Source organism: Dromiciops gliroides, chromosome 2, assembly GCF_019393635.1.
Source record: "Dromiciops gliroides isolate mDroGli1 chromosome 2, mDroGli1.pri, whole genome shotgun sequence".
NCBI classification, from domain to species: domain Eukaryota; kingdom Metazoa; phylum Chordata; class Mammalia; order Microbiotheria; family Microbiotheriidae; genus Dromiciops; species Dromiciops gliroides.
Window position 1 is genome coordinate 679,408,689 of NC_057862.1, and position 20,045 is coordinate 679,428,733.

The 20,045-nt window shown below is 43.4% G+C and overlaps 1 protein-coding gene across 1 annotated transcript; it reads right to left on the bottom strand.

Moving 5' to 3' along the window:
- Positions 1-15: 15 nt before the first annotated feature.
- On the bottom strand, positions 16-15,786 carry LOC122740358 (C-type lectin domain family 4 member F-like). Its single transcript, XM_043982455.1, has 6 exons — positions 15,645-15,786; positions 10,695-10,802; positions 8,409-8,900; positions 7,603-7,754; positions 2,919-3,032; positions 16-788 (listed from the first exon to the last, which is right to left on the bottom strand). Exons 1-5 carry the CDS (start codon positions 15,745-15,747, stop codon positions 2,931-2,933), a joined length of 957 nt encoding a protein of 318 aa, XP_043838390.1. The 5' UTR covers positions 15,748-15,786; the 3' UTR covers positions 16-788; positions 2,919-2,930.
- Between the last annotated feature and the right edge of the window lie 4,259 nt (positions 15,787-20,045).

Consider the following 20,045-nt stretch of genomic DNA (forward strand, 5'->3'; position numbering starts at 1 on the left):
ACTGATAATGAGAGCTACAGAATCGAAGAATCGCGTTTATTAAGGGAGTCTGAGTGCCCAGCCCAAAAGAGCAGACAGCCCTACATCCTGACAAGGAGAGGTCACCCTCCTAGGGCAGTGGTGGCCGCCTGAAGGGATTTTAGTTTGAAAGTTATATGCTAGCTGTGTGACCCTGGGCAAGTCACTTAACCCTCATTGCCCCGCAAAAAAAAAAAAAAAAAGAGAGAGGAAAGTTAGGTTGACGGTGAATAAATCTCAGAGCTGCAGGTAGATCCCCCTCTGAGGGGCGGTGGCTCTGTCAGCTGGACTGGGGAAAGGGGGCCAGCAAGAGGATGTCTGGGGATTAAGGAGACCAGAAGCCGGAGCCAGCCTGCATTAGGAAGCCCTGTGAGGTGCTGACTGACAGCTCCTGGGGTTCAAGGGTGGCCGGAATGGCCCAAGAAGCCTTTCCAGGACATAACAGGCTTGAGCTGGATCTCAAAGGATGGGAAGGATTGAGATCAGTGTCCAGTGCTGGGATGGTTCTAGGAGGTCGAGGTGAGGATGGAAGAAGCAGGACCCGGAACCATCCCTGCACCATTGGCAGCCCTGTGAGGGGAGGCCGGGGGGCAGGTGATGAGCCTGGCCACGGCTATGGGTGCTGCCCGGGTAGTTCTGGCACCTTCTTACAGATCCAGGGATAGGGTTTGTCACAGAGCATGTCGTTCCACTTCACCTGAGTCTGGACGCAGTCTTCACTCAGGTCCTTCCCGTAGTGCCAGTTGTCTGGCTGGTTCTTGTTCCAAAACCTGGTGAGAAGAGCAGCCCCGATCTGTGAGAAACCACCTTTTCTACTGTGGATGCAGCTGTGCTGGCTGTGCGAGGGAGAGGTGGCTCGTGTAGGAATTGCTGCCTGGGTGGTGTCATGGATCAATTGCGGGGCTTGAAGCCAGGAAGACTTGGGTTCAAATCTCACTTCTGATACTTACTGTGGGGCCATGGGCGAGTGACTTTTTCTCTGAGCCATAGTTTCCTTATGTATAAAATAAGAATAATGGCACCTGTATTACCTGCTTCACTGTCCTTGTGACACCCAGGTTGAGGTACTGTAAGGCATTTAAAAAAGCCAATTATGATTCTAACCATAATAGACCCTGTTAAAAGATGCCATGATGTAAGAGAGATCGTTGCCCTGGGAGTGGAGAGGAGAGGCCTGGTTTCAAGTGACAGCTCTCCCTTTAGACAGCAGGGAGGCCTTCCTCTGTTTCCTCATCTGTAAAACAAGGGGCTGGGGTGAGGTGGCTTTCCAGGTCCTTTCTCTGGCTCTTTTCTGAGTATCCCAGAGTGGCTGAACAAAATGCCATGTGAGATCAGAGTGCAAGAGGGGAGGAAACTTCATGAGAAGGTGGCATTGGCATTGGGCTGGATGGTGGTGAGATTGCAGCAGGGCCACGGAGGAGACTGAATGGAGCAGGCCCACCAGGGCAGGGAGGGGCTGGGAGAGACAGATGATGATCCAGTTTGGCCAAAAGGTCTGTATGGAGGGCCGTGAGGCTTGATAAGGCTGAAAAGGGCTCTGTTGCAGATGGAGGGGGAAGTGGCTCCCTAAGGGGCAGGGAGGCCAAGTAATGATCTGAAAAGGGTGCTGCTTCTGGACTCAGAAGACCTGGGCTCTAACTCTGCCCATGTGACTCCCAGGAGAAGTGCATTTCTCTTCTTTGGGGCCTCAGTTTCCTCCACCATAAAATAAAGAGATTGGATTGGAACAATTTATAGAAAGATGTCCACAATGCAGGATTAAAAACAACTACCTGTGCACACTTCTGCTTTGGATGGTTTTGTTTGTTTTGTTTTGTTTTTTGTTTTTCCTGGAGCCCATAATCCCTCATCTCTAGCCAGCATTTTGCAGGCGGCTGCCCCCTTGAAGACAGGGCCTTGGAGAGGAACTACACCACAGTGACGGCATTTCTCAGTGGATTAACCTCCAAGTGGCCTTCACTTTTGGGCAGCTGGGTGGCATAGAGGATAGAAAACTAGGCTTGGAATCAGGAAGACATCTCCCTGACTTCAAAGTCAGTCTCAACACTTACTAGCTGTGTGACCCTGGGCAAGTCGTTTCACCCTGTTTGCCTCAGTTTCCTCCTCATCTGTAAAATGAACTGGAGAGAGGCAAACCGTTTCAGTATTCTTTGCCAAGAAAACCCCAAAATGGTGTCACGAAGAGTGGACATGACTGAACAACTACAACAAAAGGCCTTCAGCTTCTTATGCATTAGGCTCGGTCCTCTGGTGGTATATGTTTAGGAAAATATTCCCTCACTGCCTTTGTACAGTCTGGCTGCCCTTCATACCTGGAATACTTTGTTTTGTGTGTTGTATATACTTTTGTTTCTTGTCATATGTTTACATGTGTCCTCTCCCTTTAGAAAACAAGCTCCTGAAGGCAGGAACCGTTTCATTTCTGTCCTTGCATCTGGGTTGCCTAAGCACAGTACATTGTTGTCCAGTGTGTCCCACTCTGTGACCTTTGTACCACACTGTCCATGGGGGCTTTCCTTCTTGTGAAGATAGTGGAGGTAGCTTGCCATTTCCTTCTCAGCCTTGTTTTATAGACAAGGAAACCAAAGCAAACAGGGTTAAGACTTGTCCAGTGGTCACACAGCTGTAAGTGTCTGAGGTGACATTTGAATTCTGGTCTTCCTGACTCCAGGCCCAGATCTACTACTGATAGGCACCTAGGTGCCTCCTAATAGGCACTTAATATGTGCCAGCACATAGTAGGCCACTTAAATAAATGCTTCCCGAGTCATTGATAGAAGGGGATTCTTGTTCAGGGCCTGTGTTGGTCCTTCCAACTCTGGAATTTGAATCCACCTGACCTGGCTCTGGGACAGGAGAAGACTGGGAAGGTCTGAGGCTGAGAAATTCGCATTACTTACGCTTCGCTCTCATTATACGGAGTCCCATCCACCCAGTACCAGGCTCCCTTCAGTGTCCTTGTAAGTCAGCCCAATCCAATAATAAACGCCATTTGTCCTCTTACTCAGAAATTCCTATGCAGAGGAATGAGTCAGAGAATATGATTGTTGTGGTATATGTGTCTATGGTGAGATTTCCCATTTTCTGAGAATAGACTCTAGAGACAGAGGAGGTACTTGTTCTCTCTCTCTGTCCTCTCTCCTCCCTCTCTTCTTCTCTGTTTCTGTCTCTCCCTATCTCCTGTCTCTTTCTCTCATCTTTCCCCCCCCTCTTCCTTTCTCTTTTTCTCCGTCTCTGTTTCTCTTCTCTCTCCCCCTCCCCCCCTCCCCTTTTTTCCTTTCCTCTCTATCTCCCTTTCTCCCTCTTCATTTCTGTCTCATATTTCTCCCTCCCACGATCCATCCCTCATTTCCCCTTCATTCCCAGAACTCAGGCTCTGTTTGATGTGCCCTTTTCATCTTGGGCCAAGCACTTGATTCTCTATGGTCTGTCTCCCTGTGGGACTGCATGGCTCTCTCCAAAAGGTCCTTTAGAGCATGGAGAGGAGAAACACCACAATGAATTCTTTTGCTCATGATTCCGTAATGGGATAGTAATGGATAGTAGTGCTTTGTCCTCCAGAGACCCGCCCATGGCAGTCCTACTGGGATCATAGATCACATTGAATTCCACCAATAGTTATCGAGCCCCATGCGAGGACACAAAGACAAACACTGAGCAGGCGCGGCTCTCAAGGAGGATGAAAGAAGCGTGCCCCAGGCCAGTGGGGGAGAGGTGTGGAGTGGGGGCCTGAGCTGTCCTGGCCATTTGGCTCCCTGGGGGCACTCTTGCTCTCTTCTGCATCTTTTTTTTTTATTTTGTTTGTTTTTTTTAGAATAGAATTTTATTTCCAAATATATGTAAAAACAAATTTTAAACATCAATTTAAAAAAAAATTGTTCCAACTTCTCTTCCTCCTCTATTCCCACCCCCACCCACTAGAACTCAAGCATTTCAAAATAAATTATACATGAGTAGTCCATGGAAAAACATTCCCACATTAGCTAGGTTGTGAGGAAAAAAAACAGTCAAAAAACTCCCAAAACATTCAGACTGAGGAATCGTCAAAGAGAAAAAAACATTTTTTTAAAAAAAGGAGTTTCCAGGGGCAGCTAGGGTGGTGCAGCGGACAGGAGCACCGCCCTGGAACCAGGAGCACCCGAGCCCAAGTCCAGCCCACACACCCAACACCCACCAGCCATATGACCCCAGGCACGCCACCCTAACCCCAAGTTGCCTCACCAAAAAAGAAAAAAAAAGAGAGAGAAAAGAAAAAAAAAAAATGTGTTTCCAACTATTCAGATACTATCACTTTCTTTCTCTGTAGGATGGGTTTGCCATTTTCCATAGTCCTTCAGGGTTATATTGGACCATTGCCTTGCTGAAAATACCACATGCTTCCCAGGCAGATCATTTTACACTATTGCTGTTATTTTGTATACAGTGCATTTCACTCTGCTTCAGTTCATGTAGGTCTTTCCAGGTTTTTCTAATAGTATCCTGTTCATCATACCCTAAATAATGTACCTTAAACTTGACAGAAGAATTTTTCTTGTATTAACCCAGCAAAGTCATCATAACTATTTCCCTCCATCCTATTCCCTTCCCATGATATTTACTCTATTTTCCATCTTCTTTAACTATTCCTCCTCAAAAGTATTTTACTTCTGACTGTCCCCTCCCCTACTCTACCACTCCCTTTTTCCACCCTTCCTTCCTTATCCTCTTCCCCTCATACTTTTCCTGGAAGGTTAAATAGATTACTCCTCCCAACGGGTGTGAAATGTTATTCCCTCCATAGCCAACTCTGATGAGTTTAAGGTCTTTGAGCTAATTCTATGTTCCAAATTTTCGTTCCTCCCTCTCTCCTCAAACCCTTCCCTATGAAATCAAGCAATTCAATATTTCATACCTGTGCCGTTATGCAGAACGTCTTCCCTTCCTTGAAAGTATTTTGCTTTTTACTACGCTCTCCCAGAATCTGCCCTTCCCCTCCTTCCCCTCCCCCCCCTTATCTCCCTCCCTTCTTCAGGGCAAAATATATTACTATACCCCTTGAGTATGTATGTTAGTCCTTCTTTGAGTCAATTCTGATGATATTAAGGTTCAATCACTCCCAATTCCTTACCCCTCTCCCCTCCCCTCCATAAGCTTTTTTCTTGTTTCCTTCATATGAATAACCTCTCCCCAGACCATCTCTCCCCTTCCCCCTCCCCCAGTCTATTTCTTCCTACACCTCAACCCTATTTTAAGGAAGTCATTATGGGTTATGTTAGGTGGCACAGTGGACAATGCACCAGCCCTGGACCCAGGAGGCCCCCAAGCCCAAATCCGGCCCCATACATAAGACACCCCACAAAGAACAAAACATAACTTCCCTTCGTATTCAGTTCAGACCTGTGTCCTCTGGTATTATCTTCCCATATAGGAATGTTGACAGTTTGATCTTTTAATATCCCTCATGAAGTCTTTTTCCTGTTTATCTTTTTATGCTCCCCTGGGGGTGTTGTATTTGAAAGTCAAATTTTCTATTCAGTTCAGGTCTTTTCATAACAAATGCCTGAAAGTCTTCTTTCCTCCTTGAGTTCCATGTTTGCCTCTGAAAGAGGATGCTTAGTTTTGCTGGGTACGTGATTTTTGGCTGTAGTCCCCAGTTCCTTTGCCCTCTGGAATATCATATTCCATGCCCTCCGGTCCTTTAATGTAGAAGCTGCTAGATCTTGTTTTATCCTTATTGGAGCTCCCACAGTATTTAAATTCCTTTTTTCCTAGCTGCTTTGCAAGTATTTTCTCCTTGACCTGGGAGTTCTGGAATTTGGCTATAATATTCTGGAGGTTTCCTTTTGGGATCTCTTTCAGGAGGTGATCGGTGGATTTTTTCAATTTCTATTTTAGCTTCTGCTTCAAGAATATCAGGGCAATTTTCCCTCACAATCTCTTGGAGGATGGTGTCTAAACTCTTGTTTTGGTCATGGTTTTTCAGGTAGTCCATGATTTTCAAATTATCTCTCCTAGATTTATTTTCTAGGTCAGCTGTTTTTCCAAGGAGATATTTCACATTGCCTTCTATTTTTTCATTCAATTGGATTTGCTTTACTGTGTCTTGGTTTCTCATAAGCTCACTAGCTTCCATTTGTTCAATCCTAATTCTTAGGCAATTATTTTCAGCAGAAAGTTTTTTAATCTCCTTTTCCATTATGGCTTTTCAAACTGTTGACTTTTTTTCTCATGACTCTCCTGCATTGCTCTCATTCCTCTTTCCATTCCTTCCTCTCTTTCTCTACATCTTCGTTCTATCTCTCCTACTTTCTCTTCAAAGTCCCTTTTGAGAGCTTCCTGGCCTGAGACCAGTTCATATTTTCTTGGAAGCTTTGATGTTGGAGCTTTGACCCTATTATTATCTTCTTCTTCTGAGGATGTATTGTGGGTCTACCTTTCCCCCCAAAGAAGTTTTTCGATGGTCCTTCTGCTTTCTCTGCCTACTCATCCTGGCTTATCTGTTTCTTGGCTTTTACTCCGTAAAGTGTAGCACTGCTTCCCGGACACACCGTTGGTGCTACAGCGTGGCCCAGGGGGTGATTGGGCTTCTCAGCCTGCCTGACTTGTGAGTAATCACAGCCGCTTTCTCTTTGACCCGGAAACAGAAGTCTGATTGAACTCTGATTCTGTATGGTCGGAAGTTTGGCGTGCTTTTAACCCCTCGCCCCACTGGGCCACCACCACTTGATTCAGCCCACTGGTTTAGAACCAGGGCGCTTTGTCCCAACTCCAGCAGATACTGCCTCCACTTCACCCCGGCCTACCTCCGAACCGCCCTCACCAGTCCGTGATCGGGAGCCTCAGAAGCTGCTGGTGCTGAAGACTCCTGACATGTGCTGGAAGCAGTGTCCTGGCTGGGTCCGTACCGCATGCTGAGCTGTTCAGCCTGATCAGTAGTGATCAGAATCGCCCTCTTTTGCGGAGAAACAGTCTCACTCTGTCTTATGTGCATTAGGCTGTTCTGGGTTTTTGATTTTTACCGCATTATTTGGGCGTGAATGGACGGGTTTTATCTAGAGCTTGTGGGAGTCACAGCCTCTCCTCCGCCATCTTGGCTCCGCCCCCCTCTCTTCTGCATCTTAACGTTCTCTGCCTCCCTTCCAGCTCAGCTCATCGTGGAATTCAGGTGAAGTGGAAAAAACAAAGACAACCTCGGAGGGTCGATGGGTCTTATTTGGGTGTTATTGCCTTGTAAGCCCTTTCTCTACATTTCCTCCTTACTTATTGGTGTGGGTTATTTCCCCAACTGTTAACGTAAGCTCCCTTAAGGTCAGAGGCCATTTTATGTTTATTTTGTATTTTTCAGGGCCCTGGGTAGAACAGGCATTTCACAAATGTTTCTGATTAATCGATTCTTTGATTTCATTTGGGTGAGTCTTGTCTCCCCACCTTGACTGTCTTTCACAACAGTAAATACCTTTTAATTATTTCCTAGGGCACAAGTGGTTCTCTGTCCTGTTTCTCACTCCCCCTGTCTCCCTTCAGCCCCCCCACACCCCCACCGCCCCCACCCCCACACTGTCACTTATCACTCTTTTCTTTAGGGCCTTGGGGGAGAGCACGGACCTGTTCTCCATCTGAGGTCACTGAGGCCAGGTGAGAGTCCCAGGACACACAGAACTGCTCAGCTTCATCCCAGGTCTTTTTGGTGTCTGAAAAGTAGTAGGCCTTCCCCTTGTGGAAGCTCCAGCCTTCGATGACCAGCTGCAGGAGGGAACCTAGGGTGGAGGGGTCAGGGGAAGAGAGGGAATAAGGGGCTTCCAGAAGGGCATGCTGAGAAACTGGCTTGCCCGCCCTCCCTGGGGACTGACGTCCTTGGAAGCCCCATGACTGGCCCCAGGTGCGACCATGGTGGGCAGAGGAGGACAAAGTCCTCAAACCTCCTGTTTTCCCAAAGGGCTTTTGTATTTGTGGCCCTTATCGGTTTCCTCAGCACTTGGGAGGTTAGCAGGCTCAGAGTTTGTGTCTGCATCTTTCAGGTAACGGTGGTGAGCTGCCCAAGGTCCAAGCTAGTGATAGAGCTGGGATGGGGACCCGGGTCTCTGGACTCCTCATCCTGTGCTCTGCCCGCCTGCCACAACTATTGACAGGGTGCTTGTGTCCGTGACAAAAATTAGGATTATGGTTTGTGGCTGGGTGTGTTGGGTCATTTTACCGTGGGGTGAACTACTTCCCAAAGATACTTGAGTTTAACCCAAAGGAATGAATCGTTAATGGCAGAATATCAGGTCTGCTGGTGCTTGGTCTTCAGGTGCCCTTATCTTTACAACAACGATCTCTAAGGTCTCTTCCATCTTTAAATCTGGTGGCCAGAAGTACCTGCCCTCCCCCAGAAACCCTCTGGGGTAAAAGCCGTTGTCCCCGTTACTCACTCTGATGGCCGTGCTGGTACGGCGGTGTGGTAAGATTCTCCAGTTGCTCTTTTAAGCCTTGGACTTCAGCATTTAGGCTGTTGGTGTTTGCCAGACTTCCCATTATCTTCTGGATTTCTCCATTGGCTTTCTCCAAACCACTTCTTAACCTCTGGGCCTCAGCTTTTAAAGCATTTGTGTTTTCCAGATCTTTCTTTAATCTTTTGATCTCATCACTGGCATTCTTTAGATGGCTATTTGCCATCTGGGTCTGAGCATTGGCATTTTCCAGACCTTTTTTTAATACCCAGATCTCATCACTGGCATTCTTTAGATGGCTCTTTGCCATCTGGGTCTGAGCATTGGCATTTCCTAAGTCTTTTTTTAACATCTGGATCTCGGCACTGGCATTTCCCAAACATGTACTCAGCATCTGGGCTTTAGGATGGGTTGTCTCCATAAGTGTCTGGATGGAAGTCTGAATATCTGCTACCTTGCTGAGCATTTGGAAATCTGGAGGCGACAGAGAAAAGATCATGAGGTTGGCAGAGGGATACGACTGAGAAGAATCAGAATAAGAGAAGTTGGATCCTGCCCCTGGGGGCTTGGGCTTCGATAGGTGAGCCTTGGCCTCTTGTCTGGAAGCTAGGCTGCCCTGCGTCCTGAGTCAGTCATTCCAGCCAGGCTGCACACAGTGCACAATCCCTCACCCCTCCTTCTCTCAACTCAGGTTATCAGAAGTTGAATGTAAATTCCTTGAGGTAAGAGACTGTCTTGCTGGCTCGTGTTTGTGTCCTCAGCCCTTAGCTCTGTGCCTGGCATATAGTATGTGCTTACTGATGGTTTTTTTTTTTTTAGATTCATTCTTTGGACTCCCAATGGCAACCCACCAGTCTGTTGTTTGTATCACAAGAGTGTGACTGAGATACCTTTTCTGCAACCTGGTAACAGTGTACCATATCTTCAGATCCTTACTTGAATACTGAACCTGAACCTCTATAGTGACTACAAATGCCATATAGAGTGCCTAGGAGAGGTGTGCGAATGACCTTGGGCAGTTGGGATGGCTTAGGCCCCATGAAGACCTGCACTCTCCTCCAAACCCCAATACCATCTCCACTATCTCCTGGATGCTGCTCACTGAATCAGGCTAACAGGCCACACAGTCTGCCTCAGACACAGTTTTCATGTCCACATACTGATGTCTCCCCAGTAAAAGATCTGATGATATCTCCTGGCCTACTGCCTGGTTCCTAATAAATATGGCAGTACATCCCAGTATTGATGTAGAAAGCTGGTATGATTGGTATGGTCTCAAGTGGCCTGAGGACAGACCATGTGGCCTTTGAATAACAGGCAGTTCAGCTTTTCTTTCTAAGGGGACAGGGGAGTGGAGGGTTAGACACTAGGGACTGGGTACTCTAGTGATTCCAAGGTGACCAGAGGCTACCCCTCCTGATGATTTTTTTTTTTTGCAGGGCAATGAGGGTTAAGTGACTTGCCCAGGGTCACACAGCTAGTTAAGTGTCAAGTGTCTGAGGCTGGATTTGAACTCAGGTCCTCCTGAACAAGGCCAGTGCTTTATCCACTGTGCCACCTAGCTGCCCCCTGATGAATCTTAATGAGGCAGCTATTCACCGTCATTTAGCTCTAATCATGGCCATTGTGTGTCATTGCTGCTCAACCTTATTCCTCTGGTTCTTTCTCCCCTCTCCCCCTGCAGAGTTTTCCCTCTGAGATTACTATCTATCTACTGTACATCTTGTACGTCCTTATTGTTGTCTCTCCTATTAAACTGTGATCTCTTTGAGGATAGCAACAATATTTTTTACTTTATTTGTATCACCAATGCTTAGCATAGGGCCTGGTATAGAGTAAATGTTTGTTGATTGACTGAAGCAGAGTCTACCTACTCTGGAGATCTCTGACCCTGCCAACTTGATGTTTCCAAGATTAAAATCCAGAAGCCCTGAAAGGTGGGAGAGAGTTGGGGATGAGGTGGGAAAAGAAACAGCTGCTCTAACTGGAGGAAAGATTTAATAAGGAGATGTAGCCAGGCTTCAGTAGAGATAGGGCAAGCCTACCAGACCTGTGAGACTACAACTTGATTGCGTTAGAGTCAGGCATTAGACAAGTTCCCTGAGGCCTGAGGGTTGGTTTTGGGATTTGGGGGCAGCCTTTTCTATCCATGGACCCAGGAAATCAGAAAGAAGTCTGTCCTGAGCCACAGTGGAGGTGAAAAGGATGTCTGGGCTCTAAAAACTGAGGTCATTATGGAATGTGCTCTAGGACTGCAGGGGAACTTACAGACAATGAGGACCACAAGGAAGGAGAACACAGCCAGAAATATCAAGCTGCCTCTGACCATCTTTTGCTTCCTGAAGAATGATGATACTTCTTTCTTGGAGAACAAACCTGGATGATGAGAACAGTGTCTAAAAGATTTGAATATTGCATCTAACCACCATAAAGCTCAGTTTTCTTCTCTGGAAAATGTGGATAAAAGATCCTTTTGGCAGATTAGCAGTTAGAGGCCACCAAATTCCTCAGTCAGAACCCTCACCTCTTCTCAACCAAGGATAGGTAAAAGTGCCCCTAAATAAAGGAATAAAAAGAAGAAAGATGAGTAAACAGAGAGGGAAAAAGAGAGACAAAGAGGGAGAGGAGAGGAGAGAGAGAGAGAGAAAGAATAACTTCTCAGATTCAGTATATATCATGTTTGTACATGGTGGTTTACCTGTTGTGTCAATTAGACTGTGAACTCCTTGATGGTAGACACTGTTTTTGCCTTCCTTTGTATCCTCAGTGCTTAGTGATATACCTGGACCATAGTAGGTACTTAATAAATGCTTGCTGACTTATTGTTGATAAAAGAAATCAGGGAAAAAAAATGAAACTCCAAGTTGACTAACAAACACTGTAGAAGATTCTGAAGTAACCAAAAGGAAATCAACAAACATTTATGATGTGCCAAGAACTGGGCTAAATGCAGGGAAGAGCAACAAAGACAAAAACAGTCCTAAGAAATGAAACTAGATCTAGCACAAGATAGCATGATAAATACTAAAGGAAAGGAAGGAAATTTCACTAAAGAAAGATATGGTGGCATCACTAAGGAAGGTCTATTATCAGCAAAAATGCAACAAGGCAAATTGATAACAAAAGTCAACAATGAGGAAATAATTTCATTAGAAGATGATTTTAGATTAAAAATCTATTAGCAGAGGGCAGCATGGTAACTGTATTATGAATAAAAGAACCGTTGACTGTTAATATGTTAATATATTTATATATAGACCTAACAACATAATTACTCAATTTAAAAGGAAAAGATGGAAGCAACTAGGTGACTCATTGGATTGAGAGTGAGCGCCTGGAGTCAGGAAGACCTGAATTCAAGTATGACCTCAGACACAAGGCTCCTATGACCCTGGTCAAGTTATTTAACCTCTGTTTGCCTTAATCCACTGGAGAAATAAATGGCAAACCACTCCAATAACTTAGCTAAGAAAACCATGGACAGTCTTGGTCCCCAGGGTTATAAAAAGTCAAACATGACTGAATACAACAAAATGAAAAGATTAATTATAAGAGGATCTAGATTTTTGGGGGGCGGGGCAATGAGGGTTAAGTGACTTGCCCAGGGTCATGCAACTAGTGTCAAGTGTCTGAGGCTGGATTTGAACTCAGGTCCTTCTGAATCCAAGGCCAGTGCTTTACCCACTGTTTATTGCACTCTTGATGGAGCTGTGAACTGATATAATCACTCTGGAAAGCAATTTTTAACTATACCAAAAAAGCTATTAAATCATTCATACCTTTTGACCTGGTACTATGCAACTAATCCGATGATCTAAAGAGCTCAAAGAAAGAGAACAAGGACCCATGTGTACAAAATTTTTTTAAAAAAATGGTGGAATACTACTTTTCTGTAAGAAATGATGAAGGGTATGGTTTCAGAAATATCTGGGAAGACTTGTACAAACGGATGCAAAATGAAGTAAACAGGACCAGGAGAACAACTTATATAATATTGGAAAGATTTGGAAGACTCAGGAACTCTCATCATTATAATGACCAACTCCAATTTAAAAAAAATCATGATCAAACATACTACCAACTTCTAGATAGGGAGCTGATAGTGCAAATTGAAGTATATTTTATTCTTTTTTTGGACAAGGCTAATGCAAGAATTTCTCTTACATGACTACACATTTATAATGGACTTCATTTTTCTTTCTTTCTCAATGGATGGGGAGGAAGAGGAGGGAGGGAAGGAACAAGAAATGGAAAATTTTAAAAATTGAATAAAATAACAAAACAAATATACGAGACCTTCATGAAAAAAAATATTCTCTAGGGCATAGAGAACAAAAGTAAGTGCTGAAAATCTGGGACCCCATTATAGAATATCATACAAATAGTAACTCATAAAAATGTGGTCAAATGATACAGGTCTTGATAGAACCCCAAATGATTTGCTTTAATAATGATGGGGGGTCAAAGACTAAATGAAATTGTGTAAAAACCCTTAATACCACATTCTAAAATTTTTAAGACTGGCAATACTTTTTCAATGGTCAGGAACCTTTGAGAGAAGGAATGGGGTTTCAGATCTTAGAAGATAGGAAGGAGAAAACAGACTGGGAGCCAAGAAAGGAAAGACTCTGAGTCTGAATGGGATCTTGGAGTGACATTCACCTTCTAACTGGACAAACCAGGTCTTGTGCTTTAGACAAGCTACCCTATGTAGTTGTTTGTATGTGGGGATTTATCAAAGGCCACAGAAAATGTTCTGTTTTGTTATGTGGTACCCAGACTGATGCTGCTGCCTTAGACCAAGAAGGGAAATGGAGGCCGAGCTGGCAGCTCATGCAGCACATCCTCATTCTTGAATCCAGAGTCAGTGTAGGAAAATAAAACCTAGAATCAGAAAGGATCTCAAGGGAATATTTTAATCTATCCTCAATCTCTAGGGAGGTTAATGTCTAAGCCATATGTTCTAGGTGCTTGTATGTTACATAAAGTTTTAGGAAACTGACAAACATTTATGAAGTTCTTAGCATGTCCCAGCCCTGTGCTTGGGATGAAGGGTAAGCATGAGAACTGGACCCTGTGTTAGGGGCTGGGGATATGAAGAAAAAAAAAAAGGATATCCTTGCATTTGAGGAGTTAACATTCTATATCAGGAGTCAACATGCACATGAATACATATGAAGTAAATGCAGAGTAATAGTGGGGGGGCGGGGTCAGAGGGAGAGGAGAATATTATAATGGGTCTAGAGCTAGAAGGGAACTTAGAGGTCATAAATCCAAAACCTTCACTTAATTTATAAGGAAACTGAAGCCAAGCCAAGCTAGGGGACCAGAGGGCTGTAAAAGAGAACCAAGATCTAAACCCAGGACCTGTACTCCAAATTCAGTTCTCTTTCCTCTATACCAGAAAGCTTCAAGTGGGAAGTGGTGTTTGTATTGAGCTTTATGGAAACGAGAGATCCTAAGAGGCAGAGGTGGATGGGCGTGTGTAATCTAGGCATGGTAGACAGTCTTCAGAGGTACAGAGATAGAGATGAAATATGGATGAGGAATAACAAATAGACCAATGGGCTGGAACATAACAAGTGGTGCTGCTCACTGTCATCAGGCTTAGTAATAAATATGTATCATTGTGTCTTTTTAATATTTAAAATTTTTTTAATGGATCATTGTTAATGGCATGATTAGGCTCTCTCAAGTAGGAGCCCCTGTCTGCCTCAGATCTCTTCTCTGATTTAGCTTCTTGTTCTTTTAATTCTTGGAGTCATCCATGACTCTTTATTCTCCTTTGCCCCTCCCCATGACCAATTGCCAAGACCTGTGGATTCTAACTCCACAATATCTCTCCCATCTGTACCCCATTCTCCATTCACACCACCACATTTATAGTTCAAACTCTCATCAGTCACCTAGCATTTAAACAATGCCTCTCATATATCAGACACTATGCTAAAGCACAGCCTCTTGCCTGGACTATTGTATTAGTATTATAGTCTTTTTATTTTTTACTTCATAGTATTTTATTTTCCCCAATCACATGTAAAGAGACTTTTCAACATTCATTTTGGTAAGATTTTGAGTTCCAGATTTTTCTCCTTCCTACCCTTCCCTCCCCAAGACAACAAGCAATCTGATATAGGTTATACAGTACAATCTGATTTATTTTCCACTCAGTTACCAAAGTGATCTTCCTAAAGGGTTGGTCTGACCATGTCACTCCCTTCACCTCCTTACTCTACAAACTCTAGTGGCTCCCTATTACCTCCAGGATGAAATTTAAAATTCTCTGAATTTAAAGCCCATCACAACCTGTCCCTTTCCTATCTTTTAATCTTTAGTCCTCAACACATATTCTATGATGTAGCCACATTGATTTTCTTGTAGTTCCTCATACACAGCACTGTTACCTCCAGACTCTGCACCTTTGCAGGGAATCCTCCATACCTGGAATATTCTCCCTCTTCACCTCTGCCTCTCGCCTTCCCTGGCTTTCTTCAAAACTCAGCTCAAATCCCACCTTCTACAGGAAGCCTTTCTTCCCCTGTCCACCAGCTGCCAGTGCCTTAAATGGTTTTTGACTGACAGACCCTAGGGCAGGGCTTCTCAAACTTTTCCACCCATCACCTCTTTTCATCCAAGGAATTTTTCCATGACTCCAGGTATATAGATATATAAAATAGGTATACATAACCTTTTACTGTTGCCAATGTTTCACAACCCCCACATTCAGTTACACATCCCCATATGGGGTCTTGACCCACAGCTTAAGAAGCCAGGCCCTAGGGGATAAACCACAGACTGAGGTTTCTGTCTTGACCTTGTCCCAACTGTGAATGGTCCCTCGGGAGGAAGGTAGGACTGGTCCTCTGGCTCCATTTAACCCACTCGTTCCTTATGCCTGACCAAATGTCCAGGCACCAGTCAAGCAATCAGTCATTAAGTATGTTTCGAGGGCTCACTACATAGCAGGAACTGTGTTAGGCACTAGGGTTACAAAGAAAGATAAAAACCTTCCTTAGCCTCTAGGAGTTCACTTCCTAATGGGGGCTCCATGTAAATCAAAAGATACATACAAGATTCATACAGAGCACCAGAAGGTGAAGACTCCAGCAGTGGAGGGAGCCACAGTGAGATGAGCTCAGCCCTGCCTAGGAGAGGGTCTAAGGGAAGATGATGTGGAAGGGCAGCCAATGCTGAGTGCAGGGATTCTGGCAGGCTCACCTTGGGGCCACAGGAAGATACGCTGTCTAAGGGCACTGAAATAAGCTTCTTGGCCTTCCTGCCCTTCCGCGTCTGCTTGTCCATCCATGTCTTCTTGGTCCATTCTGTGTATCACTGGGTACTTTTGATCCTCTTCCTATTGATGGACACTCCAAGAGTCTTTTTTATGTTTACCCTGTAAACAGTAATGGAAGTAAAACTGACACATAGGTCTTTATAGGCCTATGACCTTGTGTGCAGATGACACCTAACCCCAGATCCCTGCTGACTCGGGGGAAACTGCTAGACTGAATTCCAGTTAGAAGAACTCCAGGGCCCCCTGAATTCTCAGTTGTATTATAGTGTTTCAGCTTTCCCATGGGCAATGAATACTTCTCTATTTAGATCTATTTTGATTTCTTATTCTATAGAATATTTCCTAATTGTATACAGGTCCTGTAGACAAATTTCCAAATATTTTTTATATTGTGTCATTATTTTAAATGGAATTTCTTTTTAAAAAATCTCCAGGTAGGTTTTGTTCATAATATACAAAACCATTCATGGTTTCTGTGGATTTATTTTATAGCCTGCAACTTTGCTGAAGTAATTATTTCAATTTTTAGTTGACTCTTTGGGGTTTTCTAGATAAATCATCTAGACCATCATGTGGTCTGCAAAAGACAATAGCTGTATTTCTTCTTTGCTTGTATTTAATCTCAATGTCTTTTTCTTGTCATATTATTATAGCTAGCATTTAAAGATATCCAATAATAGTCCTGGTAATGATCATCCTTGGCTTTACCTTTGATTTATTGGAAAGGACTATAACTTTTACATTTTCTCCATTACATACAAGATTGGCTCTTGGTCGTACACAGATATCTTAAAGAATGTTCCATTTATTCCAATGCTTTCTAGTGTTTTTTTATGGTAACCGGTTTTGGATTTTACCAAAAAAAAAAGGCTTTTGTTTGTTGTTGTGTTATATATATATATATATATATATATATATATATATATATATATATATATATATATACACACACACACACATATATGTATGTATGTATATGTATATTTGCTGCTACATGTATTGATATGTTTTTAAAATAATTTTCTTATTAGTATGATCTATTATAGTTTTTCTTATGTTGAATCAATTTTACATTTCTGGCTTTAGTGTATAATGTTTTCAATGTGTTATTGTGGCTTCTTTGTCAATATTTTATTTAATATTTTTGTGTTGATATTCATTAGGAAAGTTGCTGTATACTATTCTTTTTCTGATTTGCCTCTCCATCATTTAGTTATGAAGCCCATATTTATATCATGGAATGAGTTTGGAAGGATTCCTTTTCTTCCTATTTTCTCATTTTAGTAATATTGGAATTAATTTTTCTTTGAATGTTTGATAGAATTCACTTATAAATCTATCAACTGGTATTTTTCTATTTGGGAGTTCATTTATACCTTGTTCAGTTTCTAAGTCACATTTTCCTTGATCTGTTAAATTGAGTAGTTTATATATTTTAAAAATATTTATCTAAGTTATCAGTTTTCTACATATAATTGAGCAAAAATAACTTCTGATAGTTTCCCTTATTTGATCTTCAATTGTAAATTCTTTTTCGTTTCTGATACAATTTTGTTTTCTTCTCTCTTGTTTAAAAAAATAAGACAAGTGAACCATTTATCTATTTTTTAAAAGTTTTTGTATATCACTTCAGTGGTTTCTAAAATGAAATGAAGTGGCGCCAAGTAGCCCAAGAAGAGTCTGGCAGCAGTAGAAAAAAAGAGAAGTGCTGGCCCTAGGTTTCCATTTCCCTACTCTCCCTGTTCCTCTTTTCTCCATACGCCCAGGAGGCCACCACACGTAGCATTGCATAGGAAACCTTTGTTAGGAAATTAACTTTCTGTAAAGAAGTGGCCTGAAACAGTCACACAGCTAAGTAAAATCTGATCTAGGATTTGAATTCATCCTCATGTCCAACGCTCTGACCACCACATGACCTAGCTGCCCAGCTCTACCCTTCTGCTGACTTTTCTTCATTATCTTCCCCAACACATCCCATAAGATTTTCCTGTCTCTGTGATGAGCCCACAGACTGGAGCTGCTTTTCTATCTTTGCCTCTACCTAACATCAGGCACAGTGCCTGGTACATAGTAATCACCTTATAAAGGCTTGTTTGCTGCCTGCCTGAATGAGGATAGAAACCTCACGGAGCTGGCTAGATGCTTAAGGAAAGGGTTGTCTCTTGACATGTGTAGAAGTAACTCCTCCTTCCTCAGTCATTTTCTGTTGGCTTTCATGTTTTTAATGGGCTACAAGCGAACTAGGGCTGGCTTAGACTTTCTTGGATATTGAAGTGGTCATTCCTACTCCAACCCTGCTGTTGTTCCTTGCCTCCCTATAACCATGTGATTGTGGACAAGTCACTCACATTTTTTTTTTTTTTTTTAGTGAGGCAATTGGGGTTAAGTGACTTGCCCAAGGTCACACAGCTAGTAAGTGTTAAGTGTCTGAGGCCGGATTTGAACTCAGGTACTCCTGACTCCAGGGCTGGTGCTCTATCCACTGTGCCACTTAGCTGCCCCCACTCACATTTTCTAAACCTCAGTTTCCTCATTTCTAAAATAGAGATAGTAAATTTGGCTACTTATCAATCAAAAAGAATGTGTTAAGTATGGTCTAGGACACTGCATATACAAAGGCAAAAGTGAAAGTCTGAATATTCTTTTTTGTAAGCACTAAGGCACTCTAAATGCGAGTTCTTATTATCTGGACTGTAGTATTCTCTAGCTTTTATTCTAATCACCTGTTGAGAGGTAAGAGATGCTTTAGATACTTATTGCTTGTGTGTGTAACAACAGGAATGTATGGGGTGTTCAGGAGGACCAGCACCTCTGATGTGAGGCTGCTCATCCGTCTTTGGTGTCCACCTTTCCCCGACTCTCACCTGTGGCTCCAAGAAGCTCTAGCATGCATGTGGCCACACCCCATCAACTGTCTCAGCAGACGGGCTAAACCAGGTTGAAGGCAACCAATGGGTCTTAAAGCCATCTGTGAGTGCGAGGGGCATCTATGCCAAGTAGGCACAGACTTTCCCCTGCTGGAACAGGAGGATGAGAACAATTTGTTCCCATAGCCAGCCACGAAGGGTGCATAGAGCTTGGTCGGACGCTGAAGATGCCCAGGCCATGTACCAAACCCTGGGCGATCACCAGTTTTCTTTACTTTTGTTTTGCCACTGGACTCTGAAGACTCTGGAAGAGAGAATGAGGCTGGTGACTTTGCACAACTCTGCCTCAGTGAAATCTAATTCATGAAGGCATTGAGACATCACCCCGCGATGTCACTGGTCCTCTTTGAAGATGAAGGATGAAGAACAACAATGGAACAACCCGTAGGGCGTTTGAAGCTGTCCTCAGAGTCATTCCAAGGCCTGTTTGGTTAACGGCAAAGGCCACAATTGAGTTTGTCTGCTATAGCTCCTCCATGGTCACTCTTCTACCATCTTGAACTTACTCTCATAGCTTGACTCCTCAGAGGGACAATGAACAATTCTCAGGCTTCTAGCTCCTGCTGTAGTTAATAACCCCCTGTAAGGATGTTTCCATCCACATTTATCCAGGTAGACTTATGTTTAGTTGTTTTTCTATTGTGCCTGATTCTGCATGACCCCTTTGGGGGTTTTCTTGGCAGTGATACTGCAGGGCTTTGCCGTTTCCTTCTCCAGATCCTTTGACAGATGAGGAAACTGAGGCAAACAGGGTGTAACGATTGGAATGATGCCACCTGCTGGAGACTTACTGTAGAAGAGTTCCGCCCATGAAACGAAGGTCTTTGAGGGCAAGACCAGGAGTCTTTTCTTTGGCATCAGGAAGTGACGCAGACTAGTGGGAGGAGGAAGGAAGAGACTGGCGCTCACTCTGAGGGTCTTTCCTCTGGACTCTGGTGGAGAAGGGAGCTAGAAATGTGCTCTCCCTTTAATGGATAGGAATCTAGGCCTTTCTCTCTCTCTTTACCAAATTCTTATTCTCCTTAATAAATGCTTAAAAGTCTAACTCTTGCTAAAGCTTATAATTTATTGGCAACCACTCATTAAATAGTTTAGACAGTTTAGCTAGAATTTTAGCCCTTAACAAGGGTGAAGTGACTTGCCCAGGATCACCCAGATAGTAAGTATCTGAGGCTGGATTTGAACTCAGGAAGAGGAGTCTTCCTGACTCTAGACTATGTACTCTATCCAAATGCATCACCTAGCTATGAAGGTAGCTAGCTTTTGATAAAGCAATTGACTAAGATTGTATAATGAGTTCAGTTGGTACAAAACATTCCCCTTAAAACACTGGTTGTATTTTCCCACAAAAATATCAATGGAAAGAGTGAGGTCAAACTGTAATCCACACAGTACAGT

What these genes read in the sequence shown, in the direction of transcription:
- LOC122740358 (XM_043982455.1), bottom strand. Translation starts at nt 15,747, where the DNA reads ATGGACCAAGAAGACATGGATGGACAAGCAGACGCGGAAGGGCAGGAA. An exon ending in TATCTTCCTGTGGCCCCAAG is followed by an intron (nt 10,803 to 15,644) that starts GTGAGCCTGCCA and finishes CTCATCATCCAG; the next exon opens with GTTTGTTCTCCAAGAAAGAA. An exon ending in CCTTGTGGTCCTCATTGTCT is followed by an intron (nt 8,901 to 10,694) that starts GTAAGTTCCCCT and finishes TGTCGCCTCCAG; the next exon opens with ATTTCCAAATGCTCAGCAAG.